We start from the raw sequence: 24030 nt of genomic DNA, 5'->3' as shown, positions 1-24030 counted from the left end.
ATAAATATGTGTAACATCTTCAGATTTGAGCTAAGTAACATCCTTTTGTCTGTACTTGTCAGTCGCTTGACAGTTTTGATCTGTTAACTACACATCGACATAAACAACTAGCAAACTGTGCCAAAGACTTGTTGAGTATTCTATGAATTCAATATGTTAGTTTAAATAACAGAGACATGGCTGAAGAGGAAGAAACATGCGGGATGTTAGAGGAAATAGACTTAAAGCAGAGATTGATACAGGAATCCTCGTGGACGAAAACTGTACCGTACAAACACTGGCACGACTACGCGAAGCCCAGCGACAGCATAGGAAGTATCTTTGCCCCCGGCGCGTACCATTGTCGAGGCAGAACCCTGAGCAAACGCGCTCCCAAGCCGCGATGGCATCCCTTCGGAGTCGACGGCAAGCTCGTGAATCCACCTCGCGTTTTTATTGAACTACATAATGAGGAAGTTAAACGGAAAGCGGCTGTGGCAGCGGAGAAGAAACGCGACGCCTTACCTGAGAATATAGTGAGCTTGAGGGATCTAGCGGACGGCACGTGGTTGCGAAAAAAGAGCCGAAAGGCCAAGATCCTGAAGAAGAGAGAATTATCCATACAGAAGGGAAGAATCACGAAGAGGAAGTCGGAACGAGAGGTAACGGAAGACAATTGTAGACATGTGATATAGCTTCAGCTTTTAAAAAGTAAAGTCGAATAATATAAGTTTCTTTTCTTAATCTGACAAATATATGAAAATGTTGCTAATTTTAAGAATATTTAATAGATTATAAATTATGTCGAGGCCGAAGTCCCAAAATCGATAGAAGAACAATTGGTCGAATTAATGGCGATAGTCGACAACGAGCAAAAACGATTAATTAAACCCGAGGATATTAGAAAATTTGTCTACCTCAGGGATTACTGTATAAGCGATCATCATTTGCAACCTTATGATTATGTTAATATCGAAGCAGCGAAGAAGCGTATCATTGATAAATTGCAAGAACGCGAAGAGTAAGTGCATTTATATGCATATAAATTTAGAATTTTATCAAAAATAGGAAAAGTATATCAAAATATTAATTTTCTGCGAAAGCATTCTTTTTAAAGTTATTAATGTAACATTTAAATTTAATATTTAAATTTAATATTTATTACAAATTGCAATCTATAAGGAGTTTTAAATAATCGAAAGTGTATATCTTACAGCTTCGACAAGATAATAAAAGACTTGGAACCGGAAATAATTAATGACTACAAGCGAAGCCTTCGTAGCGCGATAGTAGATTACATCCTGATGGACTCCGACGAATGGAAACGTTTATCTATCGAGACACTACCTGTCGCATTTCCCGTTCTGTGCATTCGTGCGCCAGTACCTTGGCATCAGTCCAAGATCACAGCGAGTCATTTAATGCGGCACGGTCTTTTCATCGGGAACTCAATACTACAGGATATCCGCGATCTATGGTTTTCGAAGTGAGATCACGTGCCAAGAAATTAAGAATTTACGATGCGTTTTGTAAAATATCATACAGTAAATTAAGTAAACTTATAATTTCTTTCTCCAAAATAAAAAAAAACTTTTATTTTACTTACTAAATAGTTAAAATACTTTCGTCTTGAATTGTCGATATACGAACTACCAACAGTCTCCTTGCTTTAGGTATCGCCATGTGAGGATAATTCGCATGCAGGAATTTGGCACGTTTCCCGTACCGGCGGTGGAAATTGAACCGAGGCTGAACGCCCTGTGCGTCGCGGCCACTAACGTCCTCGTCAAGGAATGGCTGGCCGACGTAGCGGAGATTTTTCTCGAGAAAAAATGTATCTGGTCGCAGTACTTCGAGACGCGCCCCGATGCATCTACCGCATTGATCGAGAAGTATTTTAGCAGCGTAAATTCCCTCTTATCGAAGCAACTGCGAATCATGATAATGAAAACGCTGGAGGATGTGAGAGATTTCTTCAAGCGGTATCGGGACGGCAACGCGTTTGAGGGCGACTACAAGGATCTCACATTTCTCGAGTAAGAGTCACTGATGCTGCTTTCGCAGGACGAAGTCTTCGAGATTTCTGTTGATCTGTTGACGAATAGAAATTCAGCACAAATTACAAATTGTAGAACTCCTTTCATAACAGTGAAAGTGGAGGCGGAACTGGGCACAACGGAGCTCCGCTGCAAGCCGGGCATCCTGCAACTGCACACTACGATCTCGCGTTGCTTCGACAAGATCATCAGAGTGGGCTGCACGATACCCAGGATCGAGACGATTCTCTTTCCGGAATTGAAGCGTGCGGGTTATCTCTTTCCCATTTCACGATACGAGGATAGGGTAATGAGAAATGAGACGAAAATTTTTATCGAGCTATAAACATTTTTTATTAACGTATATCTTCTTCTCATAACATTGTTGTAGATATTGCGCATTATCACCGATGTACTGGACATAATTGTCAAACACTCAGCTGGCCCTGAGAGTTACCTTAGCTGCTACCGAGACTTGCTGTATATCACGAGCGGGGTGGCCGAGAAGAAACTGGACAATTTCTTCAAGCTCGAGCCAATGCCGTTGTTACGAGAATTTGAGCAACAGATAAAAGCGTACGATGCTTTGCGCAGAAAGATTTCCACGTTTCGATGTAAAGTATGTCCGTGACTAAATTTCAAATTCTGCCGGCTACCGTAGAATTACTATAGAAGAATACTTATTCTAAATTTAGAATAATTATTTTAGCTTTTTTATATAACTTGAATGATATTTTCTTTCTAGATCCCGTTAAACATGATCGAGATTGATTGCAATACCGTGAATGATGCAATGAGGGAGATTCTACAGACACTTCGGAGTAGAATATGCGATTTCTTTGCGGACGAGCTGCGGACTAACAACCGCAGCATGTGCTCAATCTTTGACGAAATAGCAGAAAACATCTCGAAGATGCCGGAAACGACGCAGGAAGTGGTCGATCTGTACAACTACTTGTGCGAGAGTCGCGACACGACGATGTTCAATCTGAGAAGACGATTAGCACGCTCGGTCGAACTGACGTTGTTCCTGTTCGATCACCAGCCGCTCGCGGACGAGGACATTCACTTGAACGCACGCACGATCACGTGGCCGAAAGAAATGGAGACCGTGATGGAATTGGCGAGCAGCAGATTGAACATGAGGAAGGATTTCCTGGAGACGGTGCTTCGCACGAGGCGCGACGCCTTCGAGAAAAAGATAAGCGTGATGCAGCTCGCGATCGATCAGTTCAAGCGAAAGGACCCGCCGATTCTCACGATGGACGAAATGGAGCTGGCTGTGCAAGAGATCGAGCAAATCTCCACTACTATGGCGGACATCCGAAAAGAAGCTGTGGAAATCAACGAAGAAGAGGGTTTACTAGACATGGAGTTGAGTCCGTACATGGAGCTGCCGGTTATGTCCAGCACGGTAGACACTTTCGACAAGCTCTGGCACATTGCTCTCAGCTTTCACCAGAACTACGACAAATGGTTCTACGGCCCGTTTGCCGGTCTGGACTCCGACCTAGTGCGCGAGGAGACCGAGAACACGTGGCGTACTTTGTACAAGTTGGCGCGCGCGTTGACGGACGTGCCGGGCGCAAGGCGCGTTGCCGAGATGGTCCGCGGAAAGGTGGAGAAGTTCCGGCAATTCATCCCGGTGTTGCAGATCATCTGCACGCCAGGCTTGCAGCCTCGGCACTGGGAGAGCATCAGCCGAATCGTCGACGTGACTATAACACCGACGGACGTCAGCAACTTGTCGGAGATGATTGAGCACGGTCTGCTCGCGTACGTTGCGAAGCTCGAAGAGACTGCCTCGGCGGCCACGAAGGAGCACACGCTGCAACGGAATCTGCAGAAGATGAAGGGGGAATGGTTGGAAGTCTACTTCGAACTGACCCCCTATCGCGAAACCGGGGTATCCATATTGACGGCGGTGGACGACATACAAATGCTGCTAGACGATCACATACTCAAGGCACAGACCATGCGTAGCTCACCCTTCGTCAAGGCGTTCGAGCAGGAAATGCAGCTGTGGGAAGAAAAGCTGATAACGATGCAGGACATCATCGACCAGTGGCTGCTCTGTCAATCCACCTGGATGTACCTGGAGCCGATATTCGGCAGCGAGGACATCATGCGTCAGATGCCGACCGAGTCGGGAAACTTCCGCAGAATCGATAAGATGTGGCGAAACATTATGTTGTATGTTCTGGACAACAGACGAGTCGTCGACGCCACCGCGATGCCAAACATGCTGCAAGAGTTCAAGCTCTGCAATTCGCTGCTCGAGGAGATTCAGAAGGGTCTGAGCGACTATCTGGAGAAGAAGCGTCTGTTCTTCCCGCGACTCTTCTTCTTATCGAATGACGAGCTCCTGGAGATTCTGTCCGAAACTAAGGATCCACAAAGAGTGCAACCACACTTGCGAAAGTGCTTCGAAGGCATCAACCGATTGCGCTTCACGAAAGAGGAGGAAATCATTGGCATGTTGTCAGATGAGGAAGAGTACGTGCCCTTAAGCGCCAAGATCTATCCGGCTGATGCGAAGGGCATGGTTGAGCGGTGGTTGTGCCAAGTAGAGGAGCTCATGGTGATTTCGCTGCGCGATATCGCTGAGGAGAGCATAATTGCCTACTTTGATGCTGAACGCGAGGAATGGGTACTATCATGGCCCGGTCAGATCGTCATTTGCAGCAGTCAGATACATTGGACCAGCGAAGTATACGAGTCTTTTGAAGATCGCTCGACAGCGTCCTACCTACACAAGTGCACCGATCAAATAGAAGACATTGTAACACTCGTGCGGGGCAAGCTGGATCCCGGTGCTAGGATAACGCTAAATGCTTTGATCGTGATAGACGTGCACGCTCGAGACGTGGTGAAACTGCTAGTCGATAGAATGGTCGACAATCCTTTAGACTTCAACTGGATAGCGCAGCTTCGCTATTATTGGCTAGATGACTGTATCACCGTGTCCATGATCACGACGAACGTAATGTATGCCTTCGAGTATCTAGGGAACACATCCAGATTAGTGATAACACCGCTGACTGACCGATGCTACAGAACTCTGATGGGTGCGCTAAAGCTGAATCTCGGTGGCTCACCAGAAGGACCGGCGGGCACCGGGAAAACGGAAACGGCCAAGGATCTCGCAAAGGCCGTAGCCAAACAGTGCGTTGTATTTAACTGCTCCGAGGGTCTTGACTACAAAGCGATGGGCAAGTTCTTCAAGGGTATCGCACAGTCCGGTGCCTGGGCGTGCTTTGACGAATTTAATAGGATTGATTTGGAAGTTCTGTCGGTGATCGCTCAGCAGATATTATCAATACAGATGGCCATAAGCATGAAGCTGGATAAGTTTGAGTTCGAAGGTACTGAGCTAAAGCTGAATCCCACTTGCAACGTCATCATCACAATGAACCCAGGCTATGCCGGCCGGCAAGAGCTGCCGGACAATCTGAAGGTGCTGTTCCGGACGGTTGCAATGATGGTGCCGGATTATGCGATGATCGGTGAGATCACATTGTACTCGTACGGCTTTACTGACGCGAAGAATCTCGCGGAGAAGATCGTACACACGTACAAGTTGTGCTCCGAGCAGCTGAGCTCGCAGAAGCACTACGATTACGGCATGCGAGCAGTCAAGACTGTGCTGACAGCTGCTGGCAATCTAAAACTCAAGTATTCGAAGCGCGACGAGTCTCTGTTGGTTCTACGTGCCATCGTCGACGTGAATCTACCGAAATTTTTGCACCAGGACATCTCTCTCTTTAACGGTATTTATATGGATCTCTTCCCAGACGCGCAGCTGCCGCAGCCCAATCGCGGCGAGCTCGTGACTCTGTTGAAGGCAAATCTGGAGAAGCGGAATCTCCAGGCTACTGATTGGTACGTGGAGAAGATCGTGCAGATTTATGAGATGATATTAGTGCGACACGGCCTGATGATTGTCGGTACAGCTCTGGGCGGCAAGACTCAAGCCTATCAGGTCTTGGCCGATTCGCTGGGCGATTTATCGGGAATACGGAAAGCCACGATGCGCGAAAACCGCACGATTTATCGCGTCATCAATCCCAAGGCCATTCCCTTGAATCAATTGTACGGCAGTTTCGATCCGTTGTCCCACGAATGGAACGACGGTGTACTGGCCAACACGTTCCGCGAGTTCGCACAATCCATCTCGCTGGAACGTAAGTGGATCGTGTTCGATGGTCCGGTGGACGCAATCTGGATCGAGAGTATGAACACGGTGCTAGACGATAATAAGAAACTCTGCTTAATGTCCGGTGAGATCATACAAATGTCCGCTAAGATGAATATGATCTTCGAGCCGGTCGATCTCGAGCACGCTTCTCCAGCCACCGTGAGCAGATGCGGTATGATCTACATGGAACCGTCTCAGTTGGGCTGGCAGCCTATCTTCGAATCGTACAAAAAGCAACTCAAGGAAAAATTGCTGGTTGAACAATATGAGCTGGTCGTTGAGCTGGTCGAGTGGCTGACTGATCCAATATTACATTTCATCCGATATAACTGCAAGACTTTTATAGATACGTCAGATATACACATGTTCTTGGTAAATCTATATATATATACTCACCACTCACTGACTCATCAACGTGCAGCCCGAACCACTGCATCTATCGACTTGAAATTTTAAGGGTATATTCCTACTATTACGTAGGTGCTCACTAAGGGTGGGTTTTCCGAAATTCCACCCTTAACGGGTGAGAAGGGGTAAAATGTGTTTTTATTTAATTCTACACATAATATTGCGGGCGAAGTCCGCGTGACGGGGGATGCTAGTAATATATATGAATAAGAAGAGAGAAACGCTTCTAATATGTTTAATATATTTTTATGTTTTTTTATGTAACAGTCCTTCACGAGAGTGTTGAGCATGATGCTGGCAGAAGAAACGCAAGTGAGCACAGTATGGCTTCAGTGCGTGTTACTCTTCAGCATAGTTTGGGGCATATGTTCGACATTAATCAGCGACAGTAGAAGAACGTTCGACGTGTATCTGCGGAAATTGCTGCTCGGTAATATCGACGAGTATCCTAAACCGAAGGTGTTTAAACTGACGAAGCAACAACTCTTTCCGGATAAAGGCACAGTGTATGATTGGATTTACGATAAAAGAAACAACGGGTGCTGGATATCTTGGATAGATATTATGCAGCAGGTATAAAAAGAAGCACTTCTCCAAAGAACTCGAAGATCATTTACTTCATTACTCACAATTCGCACATATTTCAGGCACCTTTGCCGGCAACGGTGAAAGCCAGCGAGCTGATTATCCAAACGGCTGAGATGTCCATCCAGCATTTCTTCATGAAGCAATTTATGAACATAGCGGTACCAATTCTGTTCGTGGGCCCGACGGGCACCGGCAAGTCTGCGATCGTGCTGGATTACCTCGTGTCGTTGCCACGGGAAAAGTATATAGAGAATATCATAAACTTCAGCGCCTGTACGAACGCGCCGCAAACGCAGGAGATAGTCATGTCGAAGTTGGACAGAAGGAGAAAGGGAGTGTTCGGTCCGGTCATGGGGAAGAAGTGCGTTCTGTTCGTGGACGATCTCAGTATGCCGCAAGTGGAGATCTACGGTGCTCAACCGCCGATAGAACTGCTTCGCCAGTGGGTGGATCACGGGTATTGGTTCGACCCGAAAGATACCTCGATGCTGCACCTGGTGGATATCCTGTTGATCGCAGCTATGATACCACCTGGAGGTGGCTCAAATGTTGTAACACCACGGTTCACTCGGCACGTGCACGTGATCGGCATTGATGCGTTTGAAGAAGCCACAATGACAAAGATCTTCTCTTCGATTCTTGACTGGCACTTTGCCAAGGGTTTCGTCCCGGAGGTCTCGCGACTGGGCAAGATGGTAGTGAACGCCACCATGGAAGTGTTCCTCGCAGCCATTAAGAACTTTCTGCCGACGCCATCGAGAAGCCATTACACGTTCAATTTGCGCGACTTCAGCAGAGTTATCAGCGGCGTACTGCTGGTACCAGCCGCTAGGATGAAGGACCCCGACAAACTGATCAGACTCTGGGTGCACGAGGTATACCGAGTGTTTCATGATAGACTGATAGATGACGCCGATCGCGAGACTTTGTTTAAAATGATACGATACACGTGCTACAATCAGTTGCGCCAGCCGTTGGACAAAGTGCTCTCAGGTTTGCTGAAAGAAGGCGAGAAACTCATCACGAGCTCTCACATCCGCGATCTCTTTTTCGGGAATTACATCGAGCCCGACGCTGATCCGAAGATATATGATGAGGTAACGGATCTGAACGATCTCCAAGACAAAATGGATTACTATTTGGCCGAGTACAATGCAGTTTCACAGACGCCGATGAATCTGGTGCTGTTCAGATACGCCATCGAGCATACTTCCCGCGTTTCTCGAGTGCTTCAGCAGGACAAGGGTCACGCCTTGCTCATTGGAGTGGGCGGTTCCGGTCGTAGCTCCTGCGCCAAATTGGCGACCAACATGTGCGAGTATCTGATACATCAAATCGAGATCACAAGAATGTACGGACCGGCTGAATGGCGAGAGGACCTGAAACATCTGTTGCTGCGCGTCGGTTGCGACGGCAAGCCTACCGTCTTCATCTTCGGTGACCATCAGATCAAGGACGAGTCATTCATCGAAGATATTAATATGATTCTGAACACTGCAGACGTGCCAAATTTGTACGCGGTGGAAGAGAAAGCGGAAATACTGGATAAGATAATGAATGTCGCGCGTGACGCTGGCGGCAAGAAAGCTGAGACAACACCGATGGCGCTGTACAATCTCTTCATCGAAAGGATTAAGAAGAATCTGCATATAATCCTGACAATGTCGCCGATAGGCGATGCCTTTCGAAATCGTCTCAGAATGTTTCCGTCCCTCATCAATTGCTGTACCATTGATTGGTACACACTGTGGCCGGAGGATGCGCTCGAAAAAGTGGCCAGAATGTCATTGCGGGATCTGGACATCGGCACAGAAGTGCGAGAGAAATGTGTGCAAATGTGCAAACAGTTCCACACGAGCGTCTCCGTCACAAGCGAAGATTACTACCTGGCGTACGGCAGACGATACTACGTCACACCCACGAGTTTTCTGCAACTAATCAAGTCCTTGTATAGGCTGCATGGGCAGAAAATCGAACAAATTACAGTGCAGCAGACTCGTTACGAGACCGGTCTAGAGAAATTGGATTTTGCCGCTGGTCAGGTGACGATTATGCAGGAGGAACTGCAACAGTTGCAGCCGAAATTACTGGCACAGTCGCAGCTGAGCGACAAGTTGATGATCCGTATCGAGCAGGACACCGTCAACGTGGAGGCGAAGAAGGAGATTGTGGCAGCCGATGAGGCCTTGGCAAACGAAGCGGCTGCAGCGGCACAGGCGATCAAGGACGACTGCGAGAGCGACTTGGCAGAGGCAACCCCGGCGTTGGAAGCTGCTCTGGCGGCTTTGGACACCCTGAAACCGGCAGATATCACGATCGTGAAGGCGATGAAGGCGCCGCCGGCAGGCGTTAGGCTGGTCATGGAGACAATCTGCGTGCTGAAGGGCGTGAAACCGGACCGAGTTCAAGATCCGACCACCGGCCAGATGGCGGACGATTACTGGCCGGCCTCCATTAAGCTTCTGGGCGACATGAAGTTCCTGGAGAACTTGAAGAACTTTGACAAAGATAACATACCGCCTGCATACATGAAGCGCATACGTGAGAAGTTTATGTACGACCGCAGTTTCCAGCCGGAAGCAATTAAGAAAGTCTCGACCGCGTGCGAAGGTCTGTGCAAGTGGGTGCGCGCCATGGAGGTGTACGATCGTGTGATCAAGGTCGTGGCGCCGAAGAAGGCAATGCTGGCGGAGGCCGAGGCCGCTCTGGCCGAACAAATGGAAACACTGAATGCCAAGAGAAACCTCCTGCAGGAGGTAACACAAAAGCTGCAGTCGCTGAACGACGAGTTCGCCGAGTGCATGCGGGAGAAAAAGAAGCTCGAGGATCAGATTGATCATTGCACGCAAAAATTGGAGAGAGCGGAGAAGCTGCTGGGCGGTCTGAGCGGCGAGAAGGGTCGGTGGAGCGAAACTGCCAATAAATTGGGCGCAAGTCTCGGTAACGTGATCGGAGACGTTCTACTGTCATCCGGGATGGTAGCCTACCTGGGCGCGTTCACAGTAGAGTACAGGAACAAGCTGATCGATCAGTGGCACATATCTTGTACGGGAGCAGCCATACCATGCAGTGTCCGGTTCAATCTGATGGACATACTGGGCGAGGCGGTGGAAATCAGGGAATGGAACATTCAGGGATTACCAGCTGACAATTTCTCAGTAGAGAACGGGATAATTGTAAAACATGCCGACCGCTGGCCGCTCATGATCGATCCGCAGAATCAGGCAAATAAATGGATCAAGAACATGGAGAAGCCGAACAAACTGATGATAATCAAGCTCACGGATCCCAATTACGTGAGGGTGATGGAGACGTCCATTCAGCTGGGCACACCGGTGCTGCTGGAGAACATCTTGGAGGAGATCGATGCGATCTTGGAATCTGTTCTGTTGAAAAATGTGTACAAGCAACGTGGAGTATTGTATATGAGATTCGGTGAGACCGTGCTAGAGTATAATCCGAATTTCCGGTTCTACATTACCACACGCCTTCGGAATCCGCATTATCTGCCTGAAATTGCGGTAAAGGTGACTCTACTAAACTTCATGATCACGCTTCAGGGTCTGCAGGACCAGTTGTTGGGCATAGTCGTCGCCAAGGAGCTCCCGATTCTGGAAGAAAAAAAGAATCAACTGATAGTGGAGGGTGCAACCAACAGGAGGATCCTGAAGGAGCTCGAGGACAAGATTTTGGAGGTTCTCACAGAGTCGGAAGGTAATATACTCGAAGACGAAACCGCCATTAAAATACTCTCGACTTCCAAGATTCTGTCGGAGGACATTCAAGCGAAACAGATGATCGCTGCGAAAACCTCGGAGGAAATAGACAGAGCGCGCGGTGGCTACGAACCCGTGTCGAAGCACGGCGCGGTTCTGTTCTTCTGCATCTCCGAGCTGGCTAATATTGATCCCATGTACCAATATTCTCTGCCATGGTTCTTGCACCTGTACGTCATGGCGATTGCCCACAGCGAACACAGCGAGGATCTGAACGTACGAATGAGCAGTCTCAATTCGTATTTCACGGCGAGCATCTACAGAAATGTATGTCGCTCTCTGTTCGAGAAGGACAAGCTGATATTCTCTCTAGTTCTTTGCGCTGGTCTCTTACGCGCTTCTCACAAATTGGAGGAGGACCTTTGGGTGTTCTTACTGACGGGTGGCGTCGCTCTCGACAATCCCTATCCCAACCCTGATCCCTCTTGGCTGTCCGACAAATCTTGGTCAGAGATTGTGAGAGCCAGTTTGCTGCCGGGTCTTGAAAACCTGAGAGAATCTTTCCAGTCCAATATATTGCAGTGGAAGGCGTACTACGATCTATCCAATATGCAGGAGTATCCATTTCCACCGCCGTTTGAAGAGGAGGGCGAGAGTTTGCGGAAACTGGTGATTCTAAGATGCGTGAGGACGGACAAATTGGTCGCGGCCGTTCAGTCGTTCGTGATCCACCACATGGGCCCATCGTTCGTAGAGCCGCCGCCGTTTGATCTTCAAAGCTCGTACGATGATTCGAGTAACGTCACGCCTCTCATCTTCGTGCTGTCGCCGGGCTCCGACCCGATGGCCGGTCTCATCAAATTCGCCGAAGACCGTGGGATCTCGAAGAAAAATCTCATGACGATATCGTTGGGTCAGGGTCAAGGTCCCATCGCGTGCAGCATGATCGAGCGTGGCATTAAGAGCGGCGAGTGGGTGATCTTGCAGAATTGCCACCTCGCTATATCGTGGATGCAGGAACTGGACAGGATATGCGACGAGATCATCGTGCCCGAGAACACGCACTCCGATTTCCGCATATGGCTGACCAGCTATCCGTCCAAGGGATTCCCGGTGTCCATACTGCAGAACGGCGTCAAGATGACGAACGAGCCACCGAAGGGACTGAAGAGCAATTTGCTGCGAAGCTACCTGAATGATCCTATATCGGATTCCAAGTTCTTCCGCGCCTGTACGAAGATACTGGAGTGGCAGAGTCTGTTATTCTCCTTGTGCTTCTTCCACGCAGTGGTGCAAGAGCGACGACACTTCGGGCCGCTCGGCTGGAACATTCCGTATGAGTTCAACGAGTCTGATTTGCGCATCAGTATCATGCAGTTACAGGTAAGCCAGCATTCGCTTCATTATACTTCTTATTACGAAATGAAATTGTTGCAACGCACTATCCTGTTGATTCAGCTATTTCTAAACGACTACGATGAAGTACCATTCGATGCACTGATATACCTGACGGGAGAGTGCAACTACGGAGGCAGAGTGACTGATGACAAAGATCGACGCCTGCTGAACGCGCTGTTGAAGAATTTTTACAACACTGAAGTTATTACGAATAGACGGTAACATTTTTGGATATTCTAAACTGCGGAGATAAGAAATTTCAGAATTTTTAATTTATTTTTGTAGATCAATCTAAAGCTTTCTTACATTTTTTAATTCGTGATATAAAAATATATAATGATAAAAATTAAATAAAAGGAAATGGTTATTTAAGATTATAACAATTTTATTAAAAAGGAAAAACCGATTCATGATTTTTCAAGCAATATGTTCTTCGATTTGTAAGTTTCCCTCTTTTTCAATATTTCATGTAATTTCTTCGTTCTTTACACAGATACCTCTTCTCCCCGAGTGGGATTTATCACATGCCGGAGGATACCGATTACGAAGGGTGCCTGAAATATATTCGCAGTTTACCTATCAATCAACTTCCGGAAGTATATGGTTTACATGAGAACGCGGATATAGCGAAGGACAATCGAGAAGCGATGCAACTATTGGCTAGCGCGCTTCTGTCCCAGCCGCAAATCAGCGGAGTGGGCAAGTATTTTACAATATAATGCAAACGATGTTGTGGTTCTCACATTTAACGATACAAATCCTTGGGTAGTTATTTTTAAATGCATTAACATCAAGTTATTAACTTTTTTTATACAAGTTAAAATAATTCATCAATTTTCACTAATTTTCATGATTTCAGGTGTTGAGAAAGACATGGATGAAGTAGTTTTCGCCTTGGCCGGTGAGATTTTATCGAAGATGCGGCCGCAATTCGATACGGAGTACGTGTCGACGAGGTATCCAGTACTCTACATGAACAGCATGAACACAGTGCTACGCCAGGAACTCAGAAGATTCAACGAGCTCACGGAAATCATCAAGGAAACGTTAAGCAACGTGCAAAAGGCTATTAGAGGAGAAGTGCTGATGTCACCGGAACTGGAGGAGGTTTACTTCAGCATGAGCATCGGTAAAGTGCCGCTTGCTTGGGACAGAAGATCGTATCCATCGTTGAAGCCACTCGGCAGCTACGTGAACGACCTGTTGGCGAGATTGCAATTTCTGCAAGACTGGATCGACCACGACGCACCGAACGTCTTTTGGATATCCGGCTTCTTCTTTACACAATCATTTCTAACCGCGGTGCTTCAGAACTACGCACGCAAGCACAAGATACCGATCGATCAGCTGGACTTCGAATTCGAGATTACCCCATTCGAGACGAGCATCGACCATGCTCCCTCCCACGGCGTTTATATAAATGTAACAACAAAATTCTGCTAATATATATATAAATCTTATACAAATTATCAAAATGCAACATTAAAATGCTAAAATCAAAATCAAGTCCAAAATTAAAATTTTAAGATATTCTAATATTTGTCTTAAAAATCGAGTAACATTTTCATTGCCAATTTCAGTATTTCGCGATAATAATTTTGTTAAGATAAAAACCAATGATCTTCACACCTTCGCTTACGTGTTTCACCGTCAAACGATTTTTACTCGTAATGCTCTTTTCAGGGTCTCTTCCTGGAAGGAGCTAGATGGAACAGGAAAAAGAGGTTGCTGGATGAATCCAAACCTAAAATATTGTTCGATGCGCTACCAATTATATGGTTGAAACCCGATGTGAAAGCCAAATTCGACATAAAAGACGTCTATCACTGCCCGGTGTATAAGACGAGCGCCAGGCGCGGCGTATTGGCCACTACTGGACATTCCTCCAATTTTATATTATATATTTTAATCCCGACTGATCTGGATGAATCACATTGGATTATTAGAGGTGTCGCTTGTCTCTGTCAGCTCGATGATTAACAAGAAGCATAAGTTGTGAGTCATTACATTGTAAATGCATGTACAATGATTCATCGCACGAATAGACAACACATTGAAATATTAATTGACAAATATTTTAATTATTTTAAAAGTACGCAAGTAAAAGTACGGTTGTACAGATAGTTTCTAAAGTACTTAACATTGTAAAAGAATATGTAATTTTGTAACTTTTTTTATACAAGAAGAAGAGAAGAGAATTGGAGTAGATTAAAAGATACGATTATATAATTATAAATATATTATATTTCCAACAACAATCATATCGTCGTCATCAATAACACTGCTTTATCAATTTTGTATATACATTGTATCCTATATTGTCGTTAATTTTTATATACATATACGAATTTCATAAAATTTTATTCATAAACTATTCGATAATAAAAAACAATAATGATCATTCTCAATATTGATCGCTTACATGATCGAAATTGCACGTGCCTGCAAAGTGGATCATGCAATCGTCTTCAGGTACATGTCCAAGGAGTGATATAATTCTTCTATGTGGAGAAAGAAGTATATTTACATTGCGGAATGCTAGAGATTTCAACGTGTAAATATAACAGATTGAAATCTGGCGAATTCCTTTTTGAGGATTGTACAAATGGGAATGCGCTCGAAACGTCCGTTACAGATATCACGATGTCTCGTATACACATATATATATATTCTTCAGAATCATGTAACACCGGCTGTGTAATTTTGATTATCAAGAGAACAGTCGATCATCATTGACTATTTTAGTTGTTTTATCCATTATCTTTAGTCGCTACGTTCATTGCTAAATTATATTAAATGCGTAAGATCCTAATCTAACGCGCTTATTCGTAATGAAATTGAAATTAAATATAAAGAAACGATAGTGTGGATATTCAACACGCAATGTGTAAAGGATGCGTGAGAAGTCAGGCAGATTCTCAAATCTTGTCACATTAAAATTTTCAGGAGCGAAAAATTAACGTGTCCTTTCACCCTTTTACGTAGTTCATCATAGCTTCAATACGATTTAATTTTGAAATTAAATTTCTTATATGCAATTAATTTCTGTTGAATGGATAAAATCACTGCGTCTTGATTTGCACTACGTAGATTAATAATCGTTAGAAAGGTGCCTGATTTTTAACGCATCCTGTACATTCAGCTAATCCACATTCGTCACAATGCTCGTGCTAAGCGCTGATTGACGAAGGAACAGAATCCTTAAGTCTGATCGTGAATAATTCGATTGTGTCTTGAGCTATAAACGTCGTGCCGGTACACACTCATGCATTGTACACATATATGATCAGACATAAGGTTGATATACTGCGTTACAGACTAGTTAAACGCAAGTCGTATGACTCGTGTTACAGACTAGTTAATCACGACATGAAAGTCTTTCTTGCCTAATGGACCACATGTGTGATGATACTTTAAAGAATACGTTATAGAGACTTTTTTCAATATCGTATAAAAGATAAAAATCGCTACAACTCGTAATTGTTCCACGGCGGCAAAGAGAAACAAATTTCTATTGAAAATACCGTATTCTAAATTCAATGTATTTAAAATACGATATCGTGAAGAGTCCCTAACGATTATGAAAGGATTTAGGCATTACGTAATATCTAAAACACCTTACCTATTCATTAAAATATTAAAATAATTTCTTTCAACGCTCATTTGAGCCATTGTGCGTGTCTGCTGTATTTCCAACGTGGTCTCCCACGTGCTCATCTGTCGAGATCTCCCGCGCGAGATCTCGTGCACGTCCGATTCCGCTGCGTGTCTTTTCGCGTGTCCTAAAACATTTTAGCACTCTTTTTATCAATCATCGCCGCTCGTGGCGTCGACTAGCGCCGGATCAATCTCCCGTGGGACCTCGTCCTTCGTCTTTTTGGTTCTGTGCTCGACGTAACAGAAGGCTGCTGTGCCGAAAAATATCGTCACTAAGAGCACCGCGAGTTGTATGTGTAGCCCGGCGTTGGGGCTGTACGAGAAACTGATGGCCGCCGCGACCGACTGACAGAACTTGAAGAGAGCGAAGGCCGGCGCACTCTCCTTTGCAAACAGAACACCCAGCAGCGAGTACACCTGCGTGTTGTAGCAAGCGTCGCCGAAGCCGAGAGCAAGACTGCCCGCCATAGCGAGGATCGGCGAGGGTTCGATGAAACCCTTGTTGGCCGTGTCCGCGAACGGTGCATCGTTTGGCAGATTCAGGAAGATGCTGATGAACGCAAATAAGTGCACGAACAGGCCGGTGATCACTACCGGCCAGCCGCCGCACCTGCCAGATATCTTGGACGCGAGGATACCGAAAATCGCGCCGCCCACGACTTCGCCCACCCCGATGAAGATACCGGACAGTCCCACGAGGCTCTTGCGTTTCTCGCCCATTCCCTCGGTGAAGCCGACGCTGTTGGAGTACACGCCGGAGTAGAAAGTGAGCTCCAAGCCAGTGTAGATGAACGTCAACGATAACAGCAGCATGTTTGGCGTGATGAACAGCTTGACCGCATCCTTGAAGGCGCGCCAAGCGGTCAGCAACGGTCTCTCGCGTACCGGCTCGGGCAGCCGCAGTTCCTTGTCGGCGCTCGACACCCCCTCAGCCTCGCCCAACGACAGCCTCTGCGGCGACCTTCTCAGGATTAGTAGTGCCAAGGTGCCGACCGCCGCGACCCCAGTGAGCACCGAGAAGACGATCTTCCGTTTAGGAGCGTCGATGGTCTCCGAATCGCTGAAGACGAAGAAGACGAATAGATTGCCGGCAAACTGAGACATCTGGAAGATCGCCCAGAATATTCCGGCGTTCCGTGACATCGTGTCGTTGTCGCTGTTCTCCGTCAGGTATTGACCATGACCGGTCCATATGAGCGCGGCACCCACGCCGACAATAGCGGACGCGGTGTACAGAACAGCATCGTGCGGCCAGAAAAATGAGGCGATGAACAGGACGTAGCAGAGAGCACCGGTGAGAATCGCCACCCGCGGACCTGTTACCGAGATGTACGACGGCGCCAACCAATTGCAGGTAGCGAACACTGCGTAGATTATGGCCAAACTGATGTATGCATCACCATTGAAATCGTTGAACTCGGCGTGGATGCTGGACAGGATGGTTTTCTGCGGACAAAACAGACCGACATAGCTAGATCAGACACGTGTACTCTTATTCTTGTTTCGTTATTGCTAACGACAATGCATTCACATTTTCCCATATGATGTATTCATATTACGTGATCGTAGAGTTTTAACAGCCTCCCTGTACTTCTATTGTATTCACGCGCGCACCTACGGAGTCAATCTTGTTCGTTTCATCTTATACGCGACCGACTTAGAAATGCCAACCGGTAAACGTTCACCGTGATACGTCGCGGGAAGAAAGGCTGCTCCGCGTCCTACACGTAAGAGTCTTTAAAGGATCCGTAACTTTGAAGATGGTGAAATTAATTTTGGAGTAAAGTTTCATTAGCAAATGTTTGACCGAGTCGAGTTCTTTCATTCTTTTTTATGTTTATTCATTTGGTATATTTTCATATTCTTTGTCTTTCTACAATTTTCAGAACTTAATTTTTGAGAAAGAGAGAATGTGTAAATTATTATTATTATTATTGTTATATGTAAATCATTTTACAATCAAATAGAGATTTAATTAAAATTACAATTGACACTACATGCAGCTTACGTTACATTTTATGTTCTAGAAAAGCTTTCCATGAGTATAGTACCGTTTATGAATGGAACATCCTCTATAACGGAAAGTAATTACAATAAATCAGGATAGGCATGCAGGGTCAAAGCGAGCAGGAATCTGAGCAATGCCAATAAAAGCCAAAGCACCAGAATGCATTGAATTACTAATTCCGGTATCTCCTTTCTTCCTTCTCTCTGAAACTGGTTTTTCTGTATTTAGGTACAAGAACAGGACTATATTTATGTCCCAGTCAAGGATACCTCCGTGGAATACAAAGTGGGAACGGATATCGAAGAGGCTCGCGCATTGATCGCGATTTCACTTATCGCTACTGGTATTAGGATCGAGTCGATCGAGCGTCATAGTTTCAACATCGCTTTCACGTACAGGAAAGTATCGACTTATTTACGCCGTAGATTCCAGATTCTTCGCTGACTGATATTTTACGATAAAGAATTTCGCTCGCGTTTTCAAAATAATCGGCGGTCGTATCGGTACTCATGATTTAACGTTTATCGCCATTTTATTAGCCATTTTTATTACGCGCAATGCGATCATTATTTACAGGGTTCACAAGTTCAAGCGAATTTTAACATCGAGGAAAATAAGAGATATTTTTGCCAGTTACATGCATTATTGCTGCGCAACGTCTTATAATAATTATTTAGATTATGATGCCAGAAATATATACGAGTACATGACAATTCTGAACTGTAATTTTTAATTTCTTCTAAATGAAAAATTAAAGTTTAGTTAAATCGGTATCCTAAAAGAACCGGTCGCCTGCGATTTGATCGATAAACGTTTATCACATCCGCATAAATACAATCGGATTTTAAGTCAAGATAGTGACTGCCAACGCTGATAATGGCAAATAAAGAGATAATGGTAAACGAGCGAGATTTTCGGTGCGATAACGATACACTTACTTTTCTCTCGCGCGATCGTCTTTATGTAACAACCTCGTCTGACGATTTTATAAAAAATCGGGTGCAAAGTATTCGTGTCGATAACGATAAGATCTGCTCTGGTATTAGGAGATGGTGTTCGAAGTTGATAAGCGTAAAATTAAACATCTATCTCCATTTAGATTTGCAAAGACGGATACTTACATCTTTTTAATATTATTAATATTTAATATTAATAATATTAAATATTTTATATTATAATATAAATATTTTTAATAATATTTTTAATATTTAGAGGAGAATCCCCTATTATGAGATATGCTCCTAATATGAGATAATGGAATTTCTGCTAAACTAGTGAGCACCATCCGTTAATTCCACCATGAACTTATTACTCTTGGTGTAAAGTGTATTTAGTGAAAAATTCATTGTTCGTTATTGCGTTTAGCCTTTGCAAGAAAAGGTTTGTGAAATTGTGAACATGTCAAAGGAACTTAAGGTAAGTCTTTAAACCTTGTTTATTACATAATAAAGAAATGGTTGGCAATAAATTCAGTATGCAATGATAGAGTAGAATCGTATTAACAGGAAAAGACGCGATTTGTTGAATTGCTTAATTGTAGAGGTTAGATTTCATGATCGCGGAACCGCTAGGCGTATGGCTCGTATGAGATATTCAGGGTACTCTTAATATGAGATAATTATTGCTCGAATATGAAGATTATGTAGTGTAATAAAAAGAAAGAAAATACTACGTTAAGGTTAAAGAAAAGTTAATACGAATTTATATTACGAATTTTTGTGTATTTAATTTTTATAGAATCTAACTATGGAGGTTAGAGAAACGAGGAAGCGTCGACAGTGGAATCGTGAAGATTTGGCGAAGGCTGTGGCAACAGTATTTTTATAAAAATATCTAATAAAGTTTTTTACTTGCAATACTGATGTATTTTGCACTTTTAACACCGATTTCTCAAGGTATCTTATATTAGGAACACACTTTCGCGATCTTGCGTAAAGCTCTTTTTTCTAATTTTTTTAATTTTCAGAAAAAGTAATATTTAAATTAGATTTTTCATTTCACCAACCTAAAGCTTATTAAATTCTCTTCAAGATAACGTATTACATTTTTAAATTCTGCCTATGGATTTCCTTACATTCGGCAAAATCGATATGGTATCTCATAATCGGGGACTTTCCTCTAATAGTTTTGTATTGCAGGCTCGGAAGAAAGAACCTTGTGCGGAAAAATGCCAAGTGCAAGACGTTCCTCTCGTTTCATTTGCATAACTAAATATTTATGACGGGTATATTGCACGATTGCCATCCGTGAGTACACAAAATCCGTGAGTAACGTCTACTCCTCTACGAGCGCGTCTTTTATCACGATCATATCTCTTCCGGTAACGACGTATTTTGTTTTCAGGCAAAATGCGTATTCTACGGACAAAGATTTCCTAAATTTCTATACATTAACGTTCACTTTGTTTTACAGCAACTTCGACTAGCACTATTAATCGCAGTGCATGTTTGCAAGAACGAGATTTATCAAGCATTTATCAAATATTTATCAACCGTAAGAGCGAGTGATATTTGCGAGTCCATACTTGTCGAACGTGCCGTCACGTAGATAATTAATGTTGTCTAACGACGTTGTCTGCGTCCTTCCCCCTTTCTCTCGCATTCGCACGACCAAGCCTCATCGAGCCTAAAAGTGAAAGGACCGTTTACGAATTATGTTGTATCTCGGATAGTTACATCAGCCGAGAACAAGGCGAGCCTCCTTTTGAATGCTCTTTTGAAAATGTTACAACTTGAGGATCTTCTCCTGGCACCACCATCAGTCATCATGCGCGACCCTTGTCTCCTCGAGAATTCAACGGCGTCTTGGCGTCGCCGTCGGGTTGCGACACGGGCGAGAACGATCGGAGAAGCACGTCCGAGAAGCGAATTCGGCGGGAACCGGTTGCGTCGGTTCGGACAGGTTTCGGCGGATGCAATTATCGGCCACGTCTAGGATGCATTTCGTTTCGCGTTGATCGGCCAGCGCGCGTTCACTTTCTCCTTCGGCCCGTTCTTCACGCATCTCGCTCCTCTCTCTCCCTGCCCCCTCGGAAGATCAGAAGACAGCTCGCATAATTTGATAGGATCCGATTAAAATGAGCTGATGACGGTGATGACCGCCAACGTCATCGGATGAGGGACGAACGGTGCTAATTTCCATCTGATAATGACCTAATTGCGAGAGCTGGTCGGGGCGCGATACCGAGCGCGTGATTAATATTTCAACCGGTCCAAAAATATTTAATTATTAACATACGTGGTCGAGATAACAAGGTGAAGAATGAACATCCGGTGATGGAATGCAAGCGCGATCTAATCATCGCGTGACAACAGCCGGCATGTTCTGGTGTATACGTTAAAGTACGGCACGATAATGGTATCGCGAAATACCAATCAAGAACGCATCGATATCTTCGAGATCTCGTTCGAGAAGATTAATACGTTAAATCATAGAGGATTAATTTGTCGAAGAAGTGACGTAACGTGGCGAAGCGATGAATCTCACGCACTTGAAGACTCAAATTTATCATCCGGTAGATCCGTTCTTTCTCACGACTTCTCTCATACGCTTTTACGAAAGTTTTACTTATTCTTTTTATAAAGATGTAACTTTATGTCAATTCCAGAGGTGTGAAGGCGTCGCGATGGATCCCGAGCTACGCCACTGTGTATCTGGCTAATCTACGATGTCTTTTGCGAGCTAATCGAACGTGATATCGTCGGTCGACGATGAATTTGCGCGCAAACAAAGATCGTTGTACCGCGGCTGCAGCCGCGATCAATTATCCGCCGCGCATTATTAAAAAGATGCAGATAGCGCGCCTGTATTCTGAAGATACTTTGAATTACAAACTTTCGAGATAACATTAATGACTAACGAGCGACTGTCAGTGGTTTAAACACAGAAAGTCGCTCACAAATTATTTCGATAATGTTCATCAAGTGCATTATGTAAGTCTTTTCCAGATAGTGATACGAAGTGTGAAGTTAGCGGACCACTCATTATTATTAGGCAGGAGCCTAACTAGAAATTTTTGTGTCTTTTGGAAATAGTATTTAAAAAAAACGCACTGATCTTGGATCGCACAATTAAGATAGGATAACAATTAATGAAATTAAAGCAATACAGAAGAAGAAAAGAAGCAAAATTCGAGATACGATAAAAATAAAAATAAAAATAAATTCACGCGATAAAAATAAATTTTAAATCAATTTCGATATAAACACATGTGAAAATGGATGTGAAAGAAGAGAAAAATCAAGTCTCGTCAACTATTAATTTATTAAGAATGAAGAATGAAAAGTCTTTCGAAAAAAAGTCTTGTTGGTCCACACAACGAGCTTTTGACAACGGAAAGTATTTGTTGACAAAGTTCGAGGCTTTCGTAATGATTCTCATGACAGACGTATTGTGTGTTTCAGAAATCTCGCATTTTAAAATGCGCCGTCGAACGTAATAATCGATAACGATATCGCATTTAGAGGCGTTCCCTCGTGGCGGCTGGCTGGCTGGCGATCGTGACCAGTTAGCTCTTTGCCTTTTGTGGTACTTTCTAAACCGCGACTAAAAAAAGGTATCCATACGGTACTTTCTAAAACTTGAGGAGACAATGCGGATGCTGCAGTGCATCGAGATGATAAAGCGTGAGGCAGAAATGAATATCGGGACGCTTCGAAGAAATTAATGCGCTCCTCTTATTTGTTTCGGATTAACAGAGATTTTACGCGTTCCGAGCATTGAGTTTCCATTTCCAGGTCAACGCGAGCAAGACCGGCAAGAATGTGAGAGCAATGCAGACAAATGGCTCGCGCACTTGAATGTTTAAATATAATAGAAGTTCCGCTCTACGTACTTCGGGAGTGCTAAAAAAAATATCTCGCTGCTGATCGCTGGGTATTATCCAATCATATCGTTAATTTAACAGTGCTTGCGTCATGAAAGGGAGCATGAAAGATTGTTATAAATTTTTTTTCGCGTTCACGCGTCTACAGCGCACGGTTATTGAAATTTTCTGTAAATGTGTGTCTATATTATGTATTTTTACGCTATCATATTTGAGCAGATTAAATTAAATATAAGTTACATAATGAGTTATATAATAATTACATTAAAATATTTATATAATACGTACATAAAAATATTAAATCCGTTTTTTGAAGCTACACAAGGTACTCCGATAATTCGCCACTTGATTTAACGACTCAAAGTTGAAATGGACAAACGCGCCGGATGCAGATTTGAAAAAAGGCGCGGACTTGTGAAATATCGCGTACACACGGTCGCCGACGATTAATCCACAGGCGATTTCATTTGCGGCGATTTGTTATAATTAGCATTCGGTGCACAAGAGGCCGTGCATCGCTCGTTCTTGAATTCCAATTACTATATATTCGGCAGGAGAAATTACATTCGAAAACTCGCGATTTTAAACAGACGCGCCCAACTGCACTGATTACGAACAAGTCGCGCTTGAAGCTCGTTCAATTTTTCCCGAAATTTTTCAAAAAACAAAAGGAACGCTATCGATCGCTCGGTGCGGATTTGAATCGCGCGTCCTTCACGCGAGAGAACGCGGAAGCGCACGTGAATGCAGGACAACACAGGAGGAATAATTATGTATTACGTGGCCTTGCTCACCTCTATGTTGCCCATCGTTTGAAACGCCGTGAAGACCAGCATGAATCCCAGGCTCAGGATAATCACGTTCAAAAATGCCCGATCCATGATTGCAATGATGATTGTACTGGGACCAACTCTGTATACTTGTCACGTATGATGTATAACCTCTATACAAAGATCAGCGTCACGTTTCTCGTGCGAGCTGCTACTCGCGCACGGCACCGCTGCCGTTGACAGATTGCGGACACATGGTAGAAGAGGGAACGCGCGACGGTCGAGCAACAACCCTACACGGCACACCTCGCGCACACTCGCGCATCGCTACCAATCACTACGAGGAGAGCGCGCGCACGACGTGAGTCCAGCTATCGATACGCTCTCTCGATCACTCACAGCGCGATCGAGAGCCGAACGGTTGACCGACGGGTAGATCGATACTGG

At 44.5% G+C, this 24030-nt stretch overlaps 2 protein-coding genes across 2 annotated transcripts; one reads left to right on the top strand and one right to left on the bottom strand.

Annotated features, from left to right (window-relative positions):
- The first annotated feature begins 22 nt into the window (after window positions 1-22).
- Window positions 23-14993, top strand: LOC105286942 (dynein heavy chain 3, axonemal). The gene is made up of 13 exons (XM_020034194.2): window positions 23-641; window positions 771-1000; window positions 1196-1465; window positions 1653-2015; window positions 2112-2322; window positions 2407-2634; window positions 2761-6585; window positions 6889-7194; window positions 7269-12308; window positions 12384-12541; window positions 12817-13022; window positions 13183-13745; window positions 14007-14993. Exons 1-13 carry the CDS (start codon window positions 177-179, stop codon window positions 14301-14303), a joined length of 12162 nt encoding a protein of 4053 aa, XP_019889753.2. The 5' UTR covers window positions 23-176; the 3' UTR covers window positions 14304-14993.
- LOC105286940 (UNC93-like protein MFSD11) lies at window positions 14550-23846 on the bottom strand. The gene is made up of 2 exons (XM_011352258.3): window positions 23608-23846; window positions 14550-17426 (listed from the first exon to the last, which is right to left on the bottom strand). The coding sequence occupies exons 1-2, from the start codon at window positions 23692-23694 to the stop codon at window positions 16131-16133; spliced, it is 1383 nt and encodes a 460-aa protein (XP_011350560.2). The 5' UTR covers window positions 23695-23846; the 3' UTR covers window positions 14550-16130.
- Window positions 23847-24030: the final 184 nt, after the last annotated feature.

The sequence above is a fragment of the Ooceraea biroi genome, chromosome 1 (assembly GCF_003672135.1).
Source record: "Ooceraea biroi isolate clonal line C1 chromosome 1, Obir_v5.4, whole genome shotgun sequence".
In the NCBI taxonomy this organism is placed as follows: Eukaryota; Metazoa; Arthropoda; class Insecta; order Hymenoptera; family Formicidae; genus Ooceraea; species Ooceraea biroi.
This window is presented reverse-complemented; position numbering and strand designations above follow the sequence as displayed.

Excerpts from the sequence above, each read along its gene's own strand:
- LOC105286940 (XM_011352258.3), bottom strand. The coding sequence starts at position 23,694 with ATGGATCGGGCATTTTTGAACGTGATTATCCTGAGCCTGGGATTCATG. Across the intron at positions 17,427-23,607 it reads AAACGATGGGCAACATAGAG|AAAACCATCCTGTCCAGCAT; the intron begins GTGAGCAAGGCC and ends TTTTGTCCGCAG.
- LOC105286942 (XM_020034194.2), top strand. The coding sequence starts at position 177 with ATGGCTGAAGAGGAAGAAACATGCGGGATGTTAGAGGAAATAGACTTA. Across the intron at positions 2,635-2,760 it reads TTTCCACGTTTCGATGTAAA|ATCCCGTTAAACATGATCGA; the intron begins GTATGTCCGTGA and ends TTTTCTTTCTAG. Across the intron at positions 12,309-12,383 it reads TCAGTATCATGCAGTTACAG|CTATTTCTAAACGACTACGA; the intron begins GTAAGCCAGCAT and ends CTGTTGATTCAG.